We start from the raw sequence: 20,441 nt of genomic DNA on the forward strand, positions 1-20,441 counted from the left end.
AACTAATCACTACTTTTCTCTAAAAAAGGACATTGCTTTAAAAAATGTTATATGTAGAATTAAATGCAACTGTTACAAGGTTTATAATTTGATGTTTTATCATGATCTCTAAGACTCTCTAATAGGATAAATATTATTCAACTTTCAGAAATTCCTTTAGTTTATTGACACAAATTCCCTACGATAAACATGTCATTTTTTCCCTAATCTCCTTTTTCATGTTCATGAAATGTAATTCTTGGTTGTTAAGCAGCTTACAAATCAGGAGGCATACAACAAATACAAACATTAGAATACATTTCCATTTCACAGACCTTGTTTAATCGTGTGTGAAGTACCAAGAGTTTGTTGTATTCTTCTGTTATTTTGTTGAGAAGAGTTTGCATGTTTTCTTGAAAGTCTAGACAATAAATGAACAATTAAAATAATTTCACTCCATTGTCTGCTGTTTTCAATAATTACTCATATATCCATAACTGCAGAAAATTGCCCTCCAAAACTAAACCTTATATATTTTAGTAACCAAAGACTAAAATCTTAATAATTCTAAACTACTGTTACAAATATAACTCACAACTTCATATTAAAATATGTTAATTTTGGTATTCATTAATTTGTAAACATTTTCTTCTTTTTCCATACAAATGCGCAGGGATAGGAAATATTTTATCTATGAAGGAACTCCAAAATATTAATTAATTGAGGGTGTGATTTGTTAAACAAATACAGGATTTAAATTGAGATAAAACTTTCTTCTTTCATTTTTAAAACAATGAACAATTGATATAAACTTATTTGGTAAATTTAATAACTTTTATAAGTTTAGATATATGGTACAAAAAGTTAAAGGAAAGAATTGGAATGAGGATAAAGATGGGGAGTAGAAGAACAGAGGATAAAGAGACAAGGTATCTTGCAGTCCGCTTTTATCATCAACTGATTACGAAATCAAATACTCTGTTCAATACTATGCTAAGCTTTTATTACCTTGAACTTCATATCTATAATCTTGTAATTCTGCTTCTTGATTTTCAGAAGTGTGAACACCAGAACTTTCTTTCTCTTCTACATTTACTTCATATTTTAAAGCAGTAGTATAATGTTCACCAAGGATACCGCATAAAGTCTGTTAACAACAAAATTGGATGTAGCATTTTAAGGAATAAAGATCATTATAAATTATTCTCCTGGATATATCAAATAGTCAAAATGACATGGAAAAAATCAGTAAGAAAATACTCTTCCTGCGGATTGGGTGTAATTCAGTGGTTGAGCTCCTAAGTTCAATTCCCAATACCTCCTAAAATAAATATAGAATAGATAGATAGATAAAATTTATTAAGCCAAGAAAATTTTAAAAAAACAATACACACATTTCTCCATATTCCAAATCAATCTCCAAAAGAAATAACTATGTCTAAATCTTTCTCTATAACACGAGTCTTCTTACATCAGGAAAATACTAACAATCTTTACTGTATAAAACTATAAATTTTTCTGCTTCCTTCTATCTTGTACTTTACCATTTCTAGCTTTGATCCTATTCTAATGTTATCATGCAATGTCAACTATTCTTGAAAAAATTCTATAAATTCTATAGAAACTGTAATACATCAAGCAGAAGATTACTATTACATTCATAAGCTTTTTTAGGAAGTACTAAGGATTGAACCTAGGACCTTGTACATGGGAAGCAGGTGCTCAACCACTAAGCTACTCCCACTCCCCTATTCATATGCTTTTCTTTAACATGTGAGCAGTTTTTTATGGTTACACATACACAGAATTAAAGTATTTGGCACATTATTCTGATTTTTTTTCTGAGCAAAGATAATTCTAAAAATATTTTAAAACAAAAAATGCCTATAATCATTCCATAAACCCTCTAAATACCATTGCCCCTCCCACAAATGAAAATAGCAACAACTTCACTTAAAAACCAAATTGTTTATTGTGCAATTTCTTGAGATTTGTTTAAAAGTTAAACTATACTATGCTGTCAATTAATAATTGAGTTTATAATTGACTCAATTCATAATTGAGCTCCTAAGATGGAATTTCTTCATTTTAGACTTTGGTAGAAACCTTAATAATCACCAAATTTAAAGATTAAGAAACCGGAATCCAGAAAGGTTAACTCATCCATGGCAACATCAGTGATTAATGACAAAACCAGGCTCCTTGACAACTCCAGAGGACCACTCCATTATACCACGGTGCTTCATACTTTGAAATTAGAGGTCAGAAAAACACATTATTGGAAGAAAAGAAAATATTATATCAGCTTATGAACTTAATATTGTGAATTGGGCTCTTTTTGCATATTTACTGACTATTAACAAAGGATTCAGTGCCTGAAGCCAGTGGCAGGGTTGGAGGTAGAGGTGAAGGATGAAGAGCAGCTGAATGAATACAGGCCTTCTGTGTGGTTATTTCTGACTCCAATTTCCCCCCCAATACTGTTTTGGGAATTGTCTATTTTATAAGTATTCAGAATTGGCAAGGCAGCTATACTGACCCACCCAGATACCGCTCTTCAATTGACAAATACACAGGCTAAGGTGAAGATCTGTGACAAGCCTAGGCATATATTTTAAATGCTGATTTATTTCAAACTGCAGAAAAAAAGAAGTTTATCTACAACCTTGCTTCAATAAATCCTAATATTTTGTCATATTATCTTCATATTTTAAAAAGAAATTTAACATTGCATATAAAACTGAAGCTCTATATGTTAAGTACTGTTTACCCAACTAATATACCTCCTCTCTAACCAGAGACAATCCCAACACTATTTGGTGATTATTCTACCATGCATGTTTTTATAGTTTTTTTTCATTTGAGATTTATCCACATCGATTTATCAAATACAGATATATCACAATTTGCTTATCCATTTATCTGTTGATGGAAATTCTAGTTATTTCCAATTTTTAACTTAGCATAGAAACTCTTAGGAATGAACACATTTGGTTGTGCACATATGTGACTATCTAGAAGTATATGGCTGGGTTGTGGGATGTACCTTGCCAAGCAGTTTCTCGAAGTACTATATACTCCTACCAGCAATGTGTAAGAGTGCCTGTTTTATTCCACTTTCACTTGGTATAATTAAAATTTTTAGTTTTTGGCAATCTAAAGAGCGTGAAATCCTGCCTAGTATTCTTGTGCAAGCTCCAGGTGAATATCAGATTCACTCAACAGCCAAAGCAGACGGGGTGGAAGGAGAGGGAGATAGGAAACAGGACTGCTTGAGGTTCCAATAGTTCATTATTTTGTATCAGCGATACCTTTTGTCTGTTCTATTAGTGAGAATAATTGACCTGAATTTCTTTTGTTTCAAACTGATTATAAGAAGGAATTGAAAATGCTCATTTTAAACTTTAAAAACTCAGGAATACTTTTCAAATGCAGGTCTGAAATAAGACAGTGGGGAAAACCGGGTTGGAGATTCTCTGCTCATCAAATTAGTAGCAATTTAAAATTTAGCTCTTCTTGTCTAAAAGTACTTTTCAACTAATACCTTACCTGTGAAAAATAAGAACATTCCTCAGACACTGCCTTGTGAAGTTTTCCAATGAGTATCTGTAAAGGCTTCACATCATCACCTAATAGATAGCATTAAAAACACTTCAGTTTACAACTGTAGTTACTATCATATTTAATCTATGTTTCAACTGGAAACGTCCCTGCAAGAAGATTAGTTTTAAATTCCTAATTTCTTTCTGTCAGATTTTACATTTTTATTCTATAAAATAGTATAAAGCAGTGACTCTCAAACATTTTTACTTTAACTCAATACAAGCAACACATTGCACATCATAGTCTATTACACACATTCACATAAAACTGAAATAAGAATTTCACAAACCAATTTTTACCCTTTTTACATGCTACGCACTCCTGTTCTTTTCTATTCTTTTGTTTTTTTTAAAAAAGTCTAGTTATTATTTACTAGATTAACTTCTTTGCTCATTAAAATGAGTCATAACCTATGGTCTGAAAAACAATGGACAGACACCATATGAAGAGGATACCAATAAACATAAAATACATGCTTAAAATCATATTTCGTTCAAACCCAAAGAACTACTGAAGCAAAAAGTGTGGTATTCTTATTTAAGCCACTCTAAATTTTACTCTGTTCAATAAAGCAATTTCGTGGGACAAACAGAGGGATTACTTCATTCGCAAATGCAGAACTGGCAACAATGGAGGCCTAGAGATGCCTTAAGCAGAGGAAGCCTAGTTAACTAAGTAATTAAATAATTATTAAAGATAAAAAGTTAACTGTAGCTAGTCCATAAACAGGTTCCTCTTCTTCCCATTTAGGGTTCATAAAGGTTGTTGTGCCCCAAAGTGCCATCTTATAGTTTCCTGGCTCAGTCTACAGTCACCTAGGAGGATCTCATTCTTGTTCCTGGCCTCAAATAACCTCTATGTTGGTATCCAAATCTTTACCATGAGCCTTAACCTTCCCCCTCAGTTTCAGATTTGTATTTTCAAACAGCTACTGGGCATCTCTTTTTCTAAGTCGACAGGTATTTTTAACTTACCATGTACCAAATTGAATTAATTATATTTTTCCTACAAATTTGCTCCTCATCCCATAATTCTCTCTTGGTGACTAGAACCACCCTCCAACCAGTTTCCCAAGCCAGAAACTTAGGAATCACTCTCAATTTCTTCCCCTTTCACTGCTAATGCTAACTGCAAACTACAGCCTACCTCTTTAACTCTTCATCTTCTCTTTCCATTCCATCCTCAATGATACTGTCTTAGTTCAATATCTTACTGGTTACTAGCATTACTACCAAAGTTGCTTAACTGGTCTTCCAAGCACTAATCTCACCTCCCACAATTCATCCCAATGGTGTTACCTTAAATTAAAAGCTGACCATGTCACTCCCCCTCTGCTTAAAGTCCTGTAGTAGGTCTTATCACCAGTAGTATAAAGCTAAGAATGATTCATTCAGAATATATTAAGCTTTTTTCTCATCAAGCTCCTCTTAGAGACTTAATTCCCCACTAGTTTCTCACATATCCTGAACTCTCAATTATTCAGAATGGTTCGAGACTCTCATGTATCTACGCTTAAGATTCTGGAGGTCTCCCTAAGATTCCAACCTCCCTACTCCTACCCGTCACCTCACCATACTCATCCTCCTAGGAAGCCCGAGAAATTTCTCCTTTCTCCTTCCATCCTCTCTGTTCATTCTGATACTGCAGACACAGTACTATGAGTTTCAATAGTTAACTTTTCTGTACATTGCGTTCCTACAAGATTGTGACTTCAAGGATTCTGGTTTTCTTAGGCACTTAAATGAATGGTCAATGAACATTAAGACAATGGCCCCAAGACTGGAATTTACAATCACCTTCCTCTACAAGTTCTAAGACAAGAACAGAACCATAAGTGGTGGGTTAACTCTAGGTGATACTCATTTGCCTCATACTACATGATTTTGTCAGAAACCATTTACCTGTTTGTTGTGTTTTTAAATTCTGTAGTTCTAACTGGTGTATTTTCTGAAGTTCCTTGATCTTTCCCTCTTGAGCAGATATAAGCTCCTCTTTAAGACTACAAAGAGCTTTATCCTTTTCATTTTCCATATATTCACGAATCTGATCCACATGAGTTGAATAAACCAGAGAGAGACATATCCGTTGGGCTTCCATCTGTAGCCGTAAATCATCCTTAAAGTGAATATATATATACACACACATACACATTAGAAAACTTTCAATGACAAATCAAATAATGTCTATTTCTCTGTATACGCTGAATGCAAGTGGAAAATCTGTAAAATTAAGTTATAATTTATATAAGAGAGCTGACATCTAGATTTGTTTTCTCAGTCTTCCTTATGTTGTATTGATCTACTTGTCTTTTTTTTAGGAAAGTAGCACAATGTTTTCATTATCTCAATTTTATAGTAAATTTTAATATTGGGTATAGCTGGTACTACCCTACCTTTTATATATGTTTTATAATGTGAGTTTTTAAATGTAGAGAAATAAAAGAACAATGTAATAAACACGTATGAATTCACAACCCAAATTAATGAATACTAATACCATGTCCAGTTAATTTCTTTATTATCACTCCTCATGTATCTGTAACTAGTGCATTATTTCATGTTTTTAACAATTCACATAAATGGTATTCTATATTTATTTTGCAAATTTCTTTTTCTCGTTCAACATGCTTATGATGGGAAGTGGATTTGACTCAAACTGATGGTGTGTCTGCCTACCACATGGGAAGTCCAGGGTTCAAACCCAGGGTCTCCTGATCCATGTGGTAAGCTGGCCCACGCGCAGTACTGATGTGTGCAAGGAGTGCCATGCCACGCAGGGGTGTCCCCCACATAGGGGAGCCCCATGCACAAGGAGTGCGCTCTGTAAGGAGAGTCGCTCCACGTAAAAAAAGGGCAGCCTGCCCAGGAGTGGCACGGCACACACGGAGAGCGGACACAGGAAGATGACGCAACAAAGAGACGGATTCCTGGTGCTGACAAGAATGCAAGTGGACACAGAACACACAGCGAATGGACACAGCAGACAACGGGGTGGGGGCCGGGGGAGAGAAATAAATAAATACATCTTTAAAAACAAGAATGCTTCTGAGCTCTATCCATGTAGATACATTTTAATTTAATTGTGGTATAGCACATATGACTAGCACAGTTTACCCATTTTCTTTCTGGAGATCAGATGGATTATTTCAAGTTTTTTGGTATTTGAAATAATGCTGCAGGAAAACTCTTATACATGTTCCCTGGGATACATGTGCTAGTGTTTCTCTATGATAGTAGTTCTCAAACATTTGTATGCATCAAAATCAACTGAATTGGGAGCAGGTGTAGCTCAGTGGTTGAGTGCCTGCTTGCCATGTACAAGGTCCTGGGTTCAATCCCTGGTACCTCATAAAAAGAAAAAAAAAAACAAGGAAAAAAAAGAATCAACTGAAGTGTTGAAGTGCTTATACAAACTGATTGCTGTGTTCCACCCTCAGAGATTCCCTTTCAGGAGGTCTGGGAGAGGCCTGAGAATTTGCATTCTAAACCATTCTTAAGTGATGCCATTGTTTCTGGTAAGATCACACTTTGAAAACCACCTAGAAAAGTAACTGATCGCTCATAGGTAATGCATATTTTTAACTCAATTAGATTTTATCAAGTTATTTTTAAGCAATTGTACCAATTTACACAGCTCTATCAGCAGTTCTAGTATCCATCTCCACACAATGTCTTTTACTGTTAGACTTATTTTTGTCAATCTAATAAGGAGAAAATGCTATTTTATGGTTGTATTGATTAGTAAGGTTGAAAGTATCTTTTCATGTGTTACAGGCCATCTTGGTTTCCTATGCTGAAATCCTATGCATTTCCTTTGCCCATCTTTGCACCTTTTCTTACATATTCTTGATAGTAATCCTTTTATACTGCATTTAATATATGTTCCATCCTGTAAACCTGTTTTATAGTATTGTCTGGAAAATAATAAAATTCACTAATCTTCTGGGGTTTCCTTTATTAAAAATACTTCCCTATCTCAAGGTCCCATTTTCTTTTTATGTTTGAGTCTTTAACCAACCTGGAGATTATTTTTTCTGTAGGATATAAAGTAAGGATCTAATTCTCTATCCTATCCTCCTACTCCCAATATCAAAAGGTAAATTGTCCAAAAGGCATTTACTGAACACTATAAACATTTCCTGCTGATAAGGCTTATTCTTTCACTTTGCTCAAGTCTGCTCAAATACCACCTCAACCAGAGCGGTGTTCCCAGAAAGACTAATTAAAAAAGCACCCAAGTAGATCTCTGTCCTCTTAACATACTTTTTCATTTTCTTCATAGCATGTATCACCATGTGGCACATTATTTATTTATTGTCTGTCTTACTTGATACCTGTCTAACCCCTCTAAAATACAATCTTCATTCTTTATTGCCCATTTTTATTCACTGTTAAATCCCCAGTATCCAGTACAGAGCCTAGAATGAAGGAGATACTCACTGAGTATCATTAAATGAATGATAATTTGATGTATCTATGTATATATATATAAGTATGTATGTAATTAATGAATCTGTAGAGAACTGACATCTTTCTTTTTATTATACCCTTTGACCATGAATATGGTATATCTTGCCATATATTCACATTTTTTTGTCCTTCAGTATTTTAAAATTTTCTTTGTAATTCATTTTTTTGGAATGTCTATTTTTAGATTATGGCTTTTGTTCCTTTGGAAATTGTATTATTTTTACTAGTTGTTCATTCCTGACATAGAACAACTTTAGCTGTTCTCTCCCTATTGGCTTCAATTATTTGTAGATTATCTTGATAGTCTATAGCTTATGCATTTCGGAATGTAAATCATATCATTTGCAATTAACAGTTCTGTCTCTTCTGTTCATATCCTTTAATCTCTGATTTTCTGTGTTTGTCTTTTGGCATTGGCTAGGAGCTACAAGACAATGTTGAATTAGTCAAGTTGATAGGAGATATCTTAGTCCTATTCCTGGTTTTAATGGGAATGCTTCTAAACTTCACTATTAGGAATGCTATCTGCTCAGTGTTTTGATAGAAAATATTTATCATGACTAAGGAATTTCCCTTCTATTGCTGACTTCAGGTTGCTGTTTTTTTTTTTTTTTAATTGTAAATGAGTTATTGAACTTTTTATGGATTCTTTTTCAGCACCTATTAAAATGATGATATGGGCTTTCTGCTGCTATGTAGGATTGTTGAGATCTTATTAATATTTTTATCAGATGTTAAACGTTATTCGAATTCTTAGAAAAAGTTGCTAATATTTTATTTAGGATTTTTGCAATCATTTATAAGTGAGATTGGCCTATAATCTTACTTTCATGTACTGTTCTTGTCAGGTCTTGATATCAATATTATGCCAGCCTCATAAAATACAGTGGATGGCCTATCTCTTTCTTTTTCCAAATCTTATTTTAGGAAGCAATTATGTATTTGTTCCTTGAAGAACTGGTAAAATCCACGTGCAAAATTGCCTCAGTCTAGTATTTGTGGTGAAGGGAGGAGGAGGCAAAACTTCTGACTAATAATTCAATTTCTTTAAGTTATTGGTTTATTCAGATTTTTTGCTTCTTTTCTGAAGAAAACCCATTTCTTTCTCAAGAAAATCAGCATAAGTTTAGTGAAAGCAAAACTTTATAAGCTACCCTGTTACCATATGGTAGACAAATTTTATAAAGGTTATTTTTTTAACATAGAAGTATATACTAACAGAAGTGAAAAGTTACTAAGACATTATACAAAAAAATAATCTGCATCTCATCTCTGTGAATTCTGACTTCATGGAGTCTAAGGCTGTAGACTTGATGGGCAGCAGGTCAGAAGAACAGTAGAAATAAGCAGTCTACAGACTTATTTAAAAGGTTGGATGATAATCCAAAGGAAAAAAGTATTGGGCAAGAAAATTAAAACAGGTCAAGAAGGTATTTTGGACTTTGTTCACTTGAAATTTTCATACCTAAGGTACTCTGTGTAGTTAATGCTAAAGGCAAGATATGTAGATGCCACTAAAAACATCTTTAATAGAGAAAATAAAATCCTTGCTGAATTTGATCACTTGACAGCTGTGCTTCAAATCCAGGTCCTCTTCAAATACAGCTTTTCTAAAAAATTTAAATCATCTCTATCACTTTTTTTTTTTTAGGAGGTAGGGAGACTTGAACCTGGGACCTTGTACATGGGATGTCACATTTTTAGGAGTAATTACTACACATTATTGTTTCTATAAAAATTCCAGATATTTTACAAAGCATTAATAGTAAACCAATTTGAATTTCTTGACTTAAACAGGTAATTAAAATGTAAAATATCTCTACATTTGATGTAAGATCAAAATGTAAATATTTATTAGAAATTTAAAAAAGTTCCCAATGGCTTTCTACTGTACTTAGAATAAAATCTAAACTTACAAAGGTCCTACTTCTTCAAACTCTTCTTTCACTCTCCCTGCCTCTTCAAATTGAACAATACTGTGCATCATTCTGCTCCTTAAGTCCCCAAGTTCATTCCCATGTCTTTGCAATTGCTCTAATCGCTATGCAGCAGGCTCCTGCCTCCCTCTCATTTCAAATGTTAATTCCTCCAAGGACATTTCTTGGCCAACCTATTTACTGCTGCCACCACTACACTCATCTTTCTATTATTCTCTATCATATTATCCTGCTTTAAATTTTCTTCATAGGATTTATCACTTATTTGTAAATGCCCTACTTGTCTCCTTGTTTACTGCCCGTCTCCCACACTTAGAATATGAGCTCTTTGCAAGCAGGAACCTTCTCTCTCCTTTTGCCACCTACTCCTATGCTTGGCAATAGATTTATTTTAATACTTGTTGAATAAATGAAGAAATGCATACAGCCTTATTATTATATTATTTTAGGAGGTACCAGGGATTAGACCTGGGACCTCATACATGTGAAGCAGTTGCTCAAGCACTGAGCTACACCCACTCCTCCATATAACTCTAGATAGCATCATTCTACAGTAAGTACCTGGAAGATTTTTCCTGTAATTTCCAATATCACTATCTGATAAATATAAATTGTCAGGAATGATCTATTATTACTCGAATTATATGCATTCTTTAACTGTTTTTAGAGTTAAAACTTTTTTCCCCCTTCAGGGATAATAAGACTCTAAGAAAATCCTAGAATTTAAATCTAGATTTTTTTATCAGGGAAATAGAATTCCATAACTACTTAACAACTATATAGAGTACTAAAAGCTTAAGACTTAATTTTTAGTTATGGTACCTTGAAAACCCCAGTATGAAATGACACTCTAAAATCAATCTTTGGCACTACAACAAAAATCACAAAATAAAATTAATAACTTCTTTAAAGCTCAGACTCTCAACAAAGTAATTTAAACTCTTACTTTTACAAAGGAAATGTGAAATCATTAGTACGTTTTATTTCCTGAGCAGAATGTACAACACAGATTAACCAAAAGAAAAGAAATAATGGTTAAAAAAACTAAATAAAAAGAATGATAAAAGGGGAGCAGATGTAGCTCCAGCAGTTGAGCACCTGTTCCCACACAGGAGGTCCCAGATTCAGTCCCAGTGCCTCCGAAAAACAAAAAAACAAACAACAAATGAAGCAAACAAATGAAAAAATCAACTCAGGGGAGCCAATGTGGCTCAGTGGTGGAGTGCTGGCTTACACAAGGTCCTGAGTTCAATACCTGACCTCAGTACCTCAAAAAAAAAGATAAATGAGAATTACTTTAGTGGATTCACTTTCATTCTCTTACAAGGGTGCTAATTTGTTTTATAAGGATGAAAACTTTTGCTAGTAAGAAATGTACATTTCATTGTGCTTACCATATATAAGCAAGTCAACATACCTGTTCTGACTTAAGTACACTGAGTTCCTGCTGAAGTTTATCATTCTCACTTGGTTCCATTGCCCCAAGCATTGATTCATTTGTCACTGATGGCACGTGATTCAAAAGTAACTGTTCTTGCTTGCTTTCTTTTTCAACAGCCAGATTTTCAAAAGGAACTTCATCTTCCTCCGTTATTTCTGATTCTTCACCAAAATCTTTATCTATTTTAGATATCAGTCCTCTAAAATCCCTGCTTGTCATAGTCACAACTCCATCTTTCAAAGAGTGTGACTGAATATCAAACACATTTACATCTTCAGCCCTCATATGGTTAATTATGATTTCTAGCTCTCTACATCTCAATAAAACTTGCTCTTTCTCTTGCTTTAAAGATTTAACTTCATCACTTAGGAAACTAATCTCACCATGTTTCTGTTTTAATTGTTCAGAAAGATCTGATAGTCTCTCTGACAGTTCTAATTTTTCTCTCTTGGTTACTTCAAGTTTTTCCATAAGTTCTGTTGTATCTTTCTCAACAACCTCACCAATTTCCAATGTTTCTGGTATAAAAGTTTTGTCATCATCAAAGACTACACTTTTTGTTTGCAATATAGTTGGATTTAGTCTTTGCAAATGATGAAGCTCTTCCTTAAGTGCTTTAAGCTTACTTTCATACTCTACTTCTTGTTTGTTTTTACTGTCTTCTAAATCAGCTTTTACCTTGAGAAGGCAGGTATATTCCTCCTGTAACTCTTGATAGTTAACTTCAAAGTTTTTTTCAGCAAATGAAAAAGTGTTTCTTTGCTTTTCAAGCTCTTCATTTAGCTGAAAACATTGTTTTTTGAGGTCTTCATTTTCTTCAGTGAGTATTTCTATTTCTTTTTGCCAGCTATAGTCTTTGGATTCAGATTTAATAGAATCTAGGAAAATTAAGTTTTCTTCTTGGTTAACAGGAGCATATATTTTCAACATGTCTTCAAGAGCTCTCTTTTCACTTTTAAGAATATCATTCTCTGCTTCAAGTTTTGTAAATTTTTCTTGAAGGTCATTCTCTTTTTCCTTCATTTGTTTCTCCAGTAATTCAGTTTTAAGCTGTAATTCCTGAACTTCTTGCTCAAGTGTACCCTTCTCCTTTTCTTCTTGTCTGAGTATTTCAATTTCTTTTTGAAGTTCATTGATTTTAAGAGTCATTTCTTCTGACTGGGAACTTGCAAGAGACTGTTGTAAATCTTTTAGCTTTGAAATTTCCAAAATTAATTGATTCTGTTTAGTTATCAAACTGTCTTTTTCAAACTGCATGGTTTCTATTTTTTGACTCATTTCATTCTGTAAGCCATCTATTTGCTGTCTATAGTGAATGCCTAAGTTATCTTTAAGTTTTTCAATATTTGTTTGATGTTCAATTTCTAAATCTTCCTTCAGTTTACAAAGTTCTTCTTCGTGACTAAACAGAAGCTGTGTTCTCAGTCTCTCTAATTCAGCTTCTTGTGATTCAGCCATTCTGTCTAACACAGCATTCTTTTCTCTTTCTAACATTTCAAGTTTTATCTTGTAATTTGTAACTTCTGCTTCATGTTTTAATTCTAGTTCCCTCCTGGATTCTGATGCAAAAACAATCTCAGCTTTCAAATCTTCCACTGTACTAAGAGATTTATGTGCTTCACTGAGTTTACTTTCCTGTTCAGCTATTGTCTGTCGAGCTCTCTGAATTTGGTCTCTTGAAAAGCTCAGTTCTTCAAGAAGATCTTTGAGCTTTCCCTGTAGAACAGACTTTTCTCCTGAAATTATTCCTAGTTCTTCCTTGAGTTTTTCTTTTTGAGAGTTAGTAGCTTGCAATTTTATATTCAGTTCATTTATTGCCACATTCATTAACTTTATTTGATCTTCATTAACTGTAATATGTGGATAAGATCTTAAAGCAGTCTCCATTTCTCCCTTGTGTCGTATATTAAGTTCCTCTAGCTGAGACAGGTGTTGTTTTATTAACTCTTGTTTCATCTGCACTATCTGCTGCCCATACATCTCATCCAGTTCTGCCCGGAGTTGTTCTAGCTTTCTTTGTGTTTCTTGTTCCAGTCTTTGTACCGTATCAGTTTCAAATTGGCTGTCTTTATAATTTTTCTTTTGAAGTTCTTCAACGGTCCCCATTAACTGTTTTATTTCCTCAGAACACTGTCTTTCTTTTTGCTTAGAATTAGTCATCTCTAATTTCATGTTTTTAATCTCTTGGTTCTTTTGTACAACCTGGTCTTGTAATTCTTCTAGTAATTTATCAGCAGCTGTTACTTTATTTTTTAGCTCAAGAGTTTTTTTTTCTTCTTCTATTATTTTTGTATTTAATTCTTCAATGATTGCCTCCTTTTCTTGTATTTCTTTTTTATTTGAATTTTCTACTTTTTTATCTTGTTCCTTAAGAAAGAAAAAAATGAAAACATAAGAATGGCATTTGTAGCTGTTAGCAAGTATTATCACTTAACTCCATTACTGAAAGACTGATAGAAGTCTGTTTTTTACATAATTCTATACAAAGTAATTATTGGGCCTACCCTTCAGTTTTTTCCAAGACAATGAACTCAGGACTTGTGTACCAAGCTCTGGAAATGAGCAGACACTACAGTAGGTCTTGGCCTTCTTTGGAGAAAAACTTTCTCCGCATTGCTTTTAAGGCTAAATAATTTAAAGTTAATATTTTTAAATCCAGTGTAATTAAAATATAGCTAGGCCATTATATTTTCATCTTTCTTATTAACTGATCAACATTCTAGTTACTTAGTATTTTCTACATACTCTCTAGACACAATTATTATAAAAATAAATCAAGACTCCTCCCATGTATTCTAGTAACTTGAAAGTCTTTCATGGTCAAGTGCTATGACAAGAGAGAAACAACAACAAAAATAGATTTCTATGAGTCTCCTTTAATTTCACTCAACTCCTCAGTGATTCAGAAATGTAGTTTAAGTGGCTGAACCTCAAATGACATCCAACCATTTATGGCATACCAACTTGGTCCTTGACTTTTGGTTTAAATAGAAATTTAAAGGTAGGGCAGGTACTTTTTCCCAGTTCCTATCTAGTACTCTGTTATTGAATTATAGATAAGGCTAAACCTAGAAGAGAGGCCAGGGCATATCTGTTATCACAATTGTTGACAGGACTATTACAGCATACAGTCAAACAGAAACCCTTGGGCCAATGTTTTGCTTCTTACTTACTGTTTTACATAATTAAGAGTTGTAGTCTCAAGGAAAAGAAATAAATAAAATCCACAAAATGAATCAAAATATAGTTAGGTTTGTACAATCTCTTTAAATCCTGGTATTTTCATCTGCACAACAGAGATATTATTTCCTCTATCTCACAGAATATGCTCTAAGAGCTTAAATGAAATAAAATATATTAAGGTACTTTATTCTTAATGTGCTATATATAATTTATTTATATACTGGAAAATATCTATAGGGCATATGGAACTTATAAGTAAAATCAGTTCATGATGGTCATCTTCAGCTTGTTAAATAAGTAATTAATCTTGAAAAATGATGTTATAAACTCTATAACTTTTCTTTTCCTCTTTTTCAGGAGGGGAGCTCATATATAAGTAACAATCCAAAATTGTCCAACTCCTGGTACAATTACAAATGAAAAGCCTTAATTCTTCATTCAATTATCATGGTTTACTTTTTGTAGTACTCTTTATTCTGAATGTACATGGTTTTAAGCCACTTATTTTGTGTTGCAAAAAAGACAGTTCTGTGATTGAGAATATAATCTCTCTATTTTTTGGACATAGAGCTGAGTAGGGAATAATAAACTTCCAGCCTGTGACTACTGCACCCTGGGAATTTCAGAGGATTAGGACAGAGAGAATAAGCCTGTGATCGTCAAGGCAGGGTTCTAGGGAACCAAAGCAGTTTCAGCTAATGCCCTAGTCAGCCACTCTGACTAAAATACCACTTGGGGGGATTAACTGAAAGAAAAAACAAGAAAGAAGAAATTAAGAAGTTAAAATAAACATATAATGAAAGAGAAACTGATAATAACACTATTCTTGCTAAGCAAGTAATCAAAGGTTATTCTGCCTAATGAATTACTTGAATTCAAAATTATGTCAAATTTTACTGCCTATGGAATAAAATCTAATTTCCAGGTTTTCCTAACCTGGGCCTAGACTGTCTGTCCATTCTTAGAGATTCACTTTCAAAGAGTATTGTCTTTCTAGTCAAATTAAATTGTTCTTTGCTCCCTGCACATTTTCAACATGTTTCAGCCTAGTTCTTTATTACTGCTCTATTCCCTGTCTAAAATAAAATGTCCTTCTTCCCACCTCTAGCAGTTTAGTGCCACAACATATTCATTTGTTTACCAAATAAGTACTGAGTAGCTACTTTGTTGTATGCCAGTTGTGGGGAACAGAATACCATTAAATTGCTTGTACAGCTCCACTTCACATATCACCTCCCTATTTAAGCCTACCCTGAAATGCTTCCCCTATAAAGCCAGAAGTTACCTACTCAGAACATTCAAAACACTTTTTACCTATTCATCCTTGTTTTGTGGTACCTTGTGTACATGCCCTGTTTTCCCTACTAAACCATGAATGCCATTAAGAAAAGGGCACAGCTTAAACAATACAGTACCACTCCCAGGGGCCTGCCACAAAAAAGGTGTTCTTGTAAACATCTACATAATTAGTTTTAAATAACCTTGATTTGAAATTGTCCATTTCATAATTTCAGTGTCTTCACTTTGTAAATTTGCTATTTTTCTTAAACAGGCAGCATGGATAGTAAATTAAGAGCACAGTCTCTCAAGTCAGGTAACCTAAGTTTGAAATCTGGCTGTACCAACTTACTATTACTGATTAAATACTGGACAAGTTAAAAATTACTTCATCTTGCTTTGCTTAAGTATCCTCATCTGTAAAACAACGTAGAGTTGTTGTGATGATTCAATGAATTGATAGGCGTAGGATGCTTTGAATAGTGCCTGGTACTGAGTAAACAATTAATAAATGCTACCTAATACTTTTTTATTATTACCCAAACAAAATTCTTATCTCGGTTATTTCTTCATTTTCCAGTATTATGCCAACTGAACTCAACTAGCTGAAGAAGAAACTCTTAAGTTCATAAAATGTACTGTATTATCTGTATTTATTTTTTCTAACTGAAATTCATTGTTTTAAAAATATTTTCATAATTTTATAACAATGGCTACAATAAATGGAAATACCTTTAGATGAAAAAAAATAAAGGATAGAAATTCTGGTTATAAGCTTATTAATAGTCGCCTGAGAATGGAACTTAACATGGGCTAATCACTTTCCGTAATAAGTATTACCTTATTATTGTGAGACTTCCAGTTGCTTTGGAAATAAATTAATTACTTTATATACTTAACAACCCTTTCTTAATTTTGAAATTTTGTGATTCATATGTATAACAAAAAGATAAATACCTGCATGAAGAACCTTAAAGTTAATTGCAAAGCTACTGCAAGTTGGTTGACTTTTTAAAAATAAACATACCATTTCATATGTTTTAATTTTCTCTTGCAAGAAATTAATTTGTAATTTGAAGTCTTCTTTCTTCTTCTGATAGTCTTCTAATAGATGGTCTTGTTCTTCCAGTTGTTGCTGATGAGTGAGGATCTGTTGTTTGGCTTGCAGTAAATCTGCAGCTGTGCTACTATGAGTGCTGTTCCTCAGAGTTTCACTAGCCTGTAACTTAAAAGTAGAAAGAAATCCCTGAGTATTAAAATTCTGCATTAGAGAATGGACTCAACCAGCAATGGCAGAGTAAGTGAAGTAGATACTGCTTCTAAAGTACTACTAAGCTCACAATGGCTGGAGTACAGGTGTGAGACCCCAGCAAACATGCTACCATGGCTGACTGGATGACTCACAGACATATTACCCAAAGAGAATCTGTAAAATTATGGTTCCAATGTGTGTCGGTTTAATGCTGGACTGACCCCAGAAAATTATGTTCTTAAAGTTAATCCATGCCTGTGGGACCTTTTGATTAGGTTACGTTAGTAGGGCGAGACCCAGGGTAGATTTTTCTCCTCTTACTGGAGTCCTTTATAAATGGGATGCATATGTTAAGAGAGACAAAGAGAAAGCCACTGAAGCAGGAAGCTGAAGCAACGAGACCCAGAGGATAAAGGAGAGACCAGCAGACATCACTATTGTGCCTAGCCATGTGACAGAAAAGTCTAAGATCCCCAGTAACTGGTCTTTGTGGAGAAAGCATCATGGATGACGCCCTGATTTGGACATTTTTATGGCCTCAGAACTGTAAGCTTGCAAGCAAATAAATCCCCATTGTAAAAGCCAACCCATTTCTGGTATATTGCCTTTTGGCAAACTATCAAACCAAAACACCATTGTAAAGCAGGAAAAGCAGATCTAGTAAAAGAGAGGAGACTAACGCAGGCATACAGAGAGAAGTATGGCCTGAAAGATATTACTTCCTGGATTCCTGATGTCTTTCTAGTTTCTGGTTCCAATCCCTTTCAGAGGCCTAGTTGTATTTCTGCCCTTGAGTCCTGTAAGATAACCATGTATCTTTATATTAAATTCCTTTCTTTTGCTTAAGTTATCTCAATGTATTTTCTGTTACTTGCCATTAGAAACCTTGAGTAACGCTATTAGATTTCTGTGGCTCCAACTAAAGGTAACTAGAATATAGTCAATCTAGTTACCATTGTAGGACCTAATTAAAATAAAACCACTATAGGTGTAGCAATGTACGTTGTGACTATGGGTTAATTTACACAAAAATCTACCCAATCAGCCTTATAAAGTTTTATAGGACTTCAAAATACAGACCAGGAAGGAAGAAGTTCTAAGAAAACTAATAGCAGGAAATCATTCAAGAAATATGAATTAAATTCTTGGTTAGCAGTAGGCATTCACCAAGTTTTCCAATACAATATTTAGTAAACAAATGGCTCTTTAACAAATTTAGATTTGTTCTGGAAAGTGAAAATTTTCTGAAAAATTCACTACTAAAAATCTGACCAATTTTGTTCTAATAGCAATACTTACATGCTGGAATTGAATCTGTAATTTTTGACTTTGTTCTGTCAATTCTAAAAATTCTCTCATTGTCTCATCCTTTTCTTTTCTTGCTTGCTGTAAATTAGCAGTAAGCTGGGTTATGATGCCATCTCTTTGTTTAATGGCAGCTTCAAATTCTTGTAACTAAAAGAAAGCAGTGAAAATATTAGCCTTTTTTCCTTAAATAAAATTGATTATTATTACAAGTAACTGTTCTTCAAGAAAATGAGATTCAAACTTGTTGGCAGAATTCTTACCGTTTGTAAGGAGTCTTTTCCATATTAAAACACTCTTAGCTTATGGGAATTTTACTTTCAAATCAAATTTGAGAAAATTATTTGAACTAAGGAAAACACTCTACATTAGGCCTGCCTTATCTACATCTACTTCTAGAAGGACAGGTGCCTTTATATTTAGGGGAACCCCCAAACTGTTCCTCAGTAAATCCATATAGACATTACTTCTGGGGAGGATGTCACTGAAATGTATTCTGTCATTCTCACCAGTGTCCTATTTCACCTTGTTTTCAAAACTGACTGCCTGGGAAACAGATGTGGTTCAACCAATCATGCTCCCATCTACCACATAGGAGGTCCAGGGTTCGATCCCAGGGCCTCCTGGTGAGGGCAAGCTGGCCCATGCAGAGAACCGGCCCACGCAGAGTGCCAGCCCACACAGGAATGTGGCCCCATGCAGGAGTAATAGCCGAAGCGGAAAGGTGGCACAAGATGACATAACAAGAGACATAGTGGAGAGAAAATAAGAAGATAGCAGAATAGGAAGATGAGGTGGTGCAAGAGAGTAATGCCTTTCTCCCACTCCAGAAGGTCCCAGGATCAGTTCCCAAAGTCACCTAATGAGAATACAAGCAGACACAGAAGAACACACAGTGAAATGGACACAGAGAGCAGACATGGTGAGGGAAATGGTGAGGGGGGAACAGAGAGAAAGAAAAAAAAGAAAAAAAACTGACTGCCAAGGAGAGCAGGTGTCATCAGAACCACAAGAGGTTACTTACAAGGACTCACTGACATTCTTAATGAGTTTAAGTCATACTATTTTGATATTATTTGTACCTTAATTTTCTCTCAGGCTGATCACAAAAACACTCATCCTACTGAAGCAACCAAGGCCTAGGCGCCTCATTCAGTAAATACGGAATTCACTTTCTATTAGCCTTGTTAATGGAATCCTAGCTTTAAATGAGTTATTTAAACTTCCTATTTTTGTTTTAGTGATTTTTGTTTTTTTGTTTTGTAAGCATACCTGTTGCAGTCCTTCAGTACCATAAGTGGCCCTCATTTCTTCTAGTTCTCTGTTTAGCTCCTCAATCTCATGCTGTTTTCGAACCAATTCATTTTCTGTCAGCTCCTGTTGTGTCGGACTATACTGTGCTCCATGTCCAGAATAAGAATCATCAATTCCAAATTCTTCTTCCTAAGTCAATCCAAGGTTTTAAATAATTCAATAATACTAGCAACATTCCCCAGGAAGGGATTCAAATATTGATTTCCATATCAAAGTCAACTTTAAAATATCATTTATCATCTGGGAGTTTACTGTTATGGCAAACTACGTTATTGTTAATGTGATTTATAACCTCAAAAAGCATAAAAGGATAGCTGTAAATTCTGTTATAATTGAGTTTTACAACAAAAAGTGAGCAACTTTGTTTTGTAAAATATTAAAAGCATTTATAAATCAGGCATAGAAGAAGTATATGCAGGAAAAAGCTTTGTTAGTAAGCCACATGGTTTTAAACAGTATAAAACATTAGTATTACAAGTAGTTTTAAATACTGTACCCTTAATACATTTGTAGATTTTTCTGTTCTCACCACAAAACTGCAACCATTTACCTGTATAAAAACAATTTCCTGATATATTATGATTTTACATAGAATTTTATTTAAAGCTAACATATTTCTGCTAACTGTATTTATGTATCTTTTATATCTAGGGAAAAAGGTGCATTGACAAAAACAGAAA

General features: G+C 34.0%; 1 protein-coding gene across 8 annotated transcripts in view; it reads right to left on the reverse strand.

The window, feature by feature from the left end:
- AKAP9 (A-kinase anchoring protein 9) overlaps positions 1 to 20,441 on the reverse strand; it is a 202,505-nt gene that overhangs the window by 133,485 nt on the left and 48,579 nt on the right. For 6 of the 8 annotated variants that reach the window (XM_058297003.2, XM_058296999.2, XM_058297002.2 and 3 more), the window contains exons 4-12: positions 20,258 to 20,311; positions 19,720 to 19,890; positions 18,442 to 18,597; positions 16,918 to 17,115; positions 11,406 to 13,796; positions 5,484 to 5,697; positions 3,529 to 3,608; positions 988 to 1,126; positions 315 to 400 (exon numbers count right to left, since the gene is read on the reverse strand). In XM_058297003.2, coding sequence (XP_058152986.1) covers positions 315 to 400; positions 988 to 1,126; positions 3,529 to 3,608; positions 5,484 to 5,697; positions 11,406 to 13,796; positions 16,918 to 17,115; positions 18,442 to 18,597; positions 19,720 to 19,890; positions 20,258 to 20,311 — 3,489 coding nt within the window. The remainder of the gene's footprint in view (positions 1 to 314; positions 401 to 987; positions 1,127 to 3,528; positions 3,609 to 5,483; positions 5,698 to 11,405; positions 13,797 to 16,917; positions 17,116 to 18,441; positions 18,598 to 19,719; positions 19,891 to 20,257; positions 20,312 to 20,441) is intronic. The other 2 variants (XM_058297001.2, XM_058297000.2) reach the window with 1 other exon arrangement.

This window comes from Dasypus novemcinctus, chromosome 5 (assembly GCF_030445035.2).
Source record: "Dasypus novemcinctus isolate mDasNov1 chromosome 5, mDasNov1.1.hap2, whole genome shotgun sequence".
Taxonomy (NCBI): Eukaryota; Metazoa; Chordata; class Mammalia; order Cingulata; family Dasypodidae; genus Dasypus; species Dasypus novemcinctus.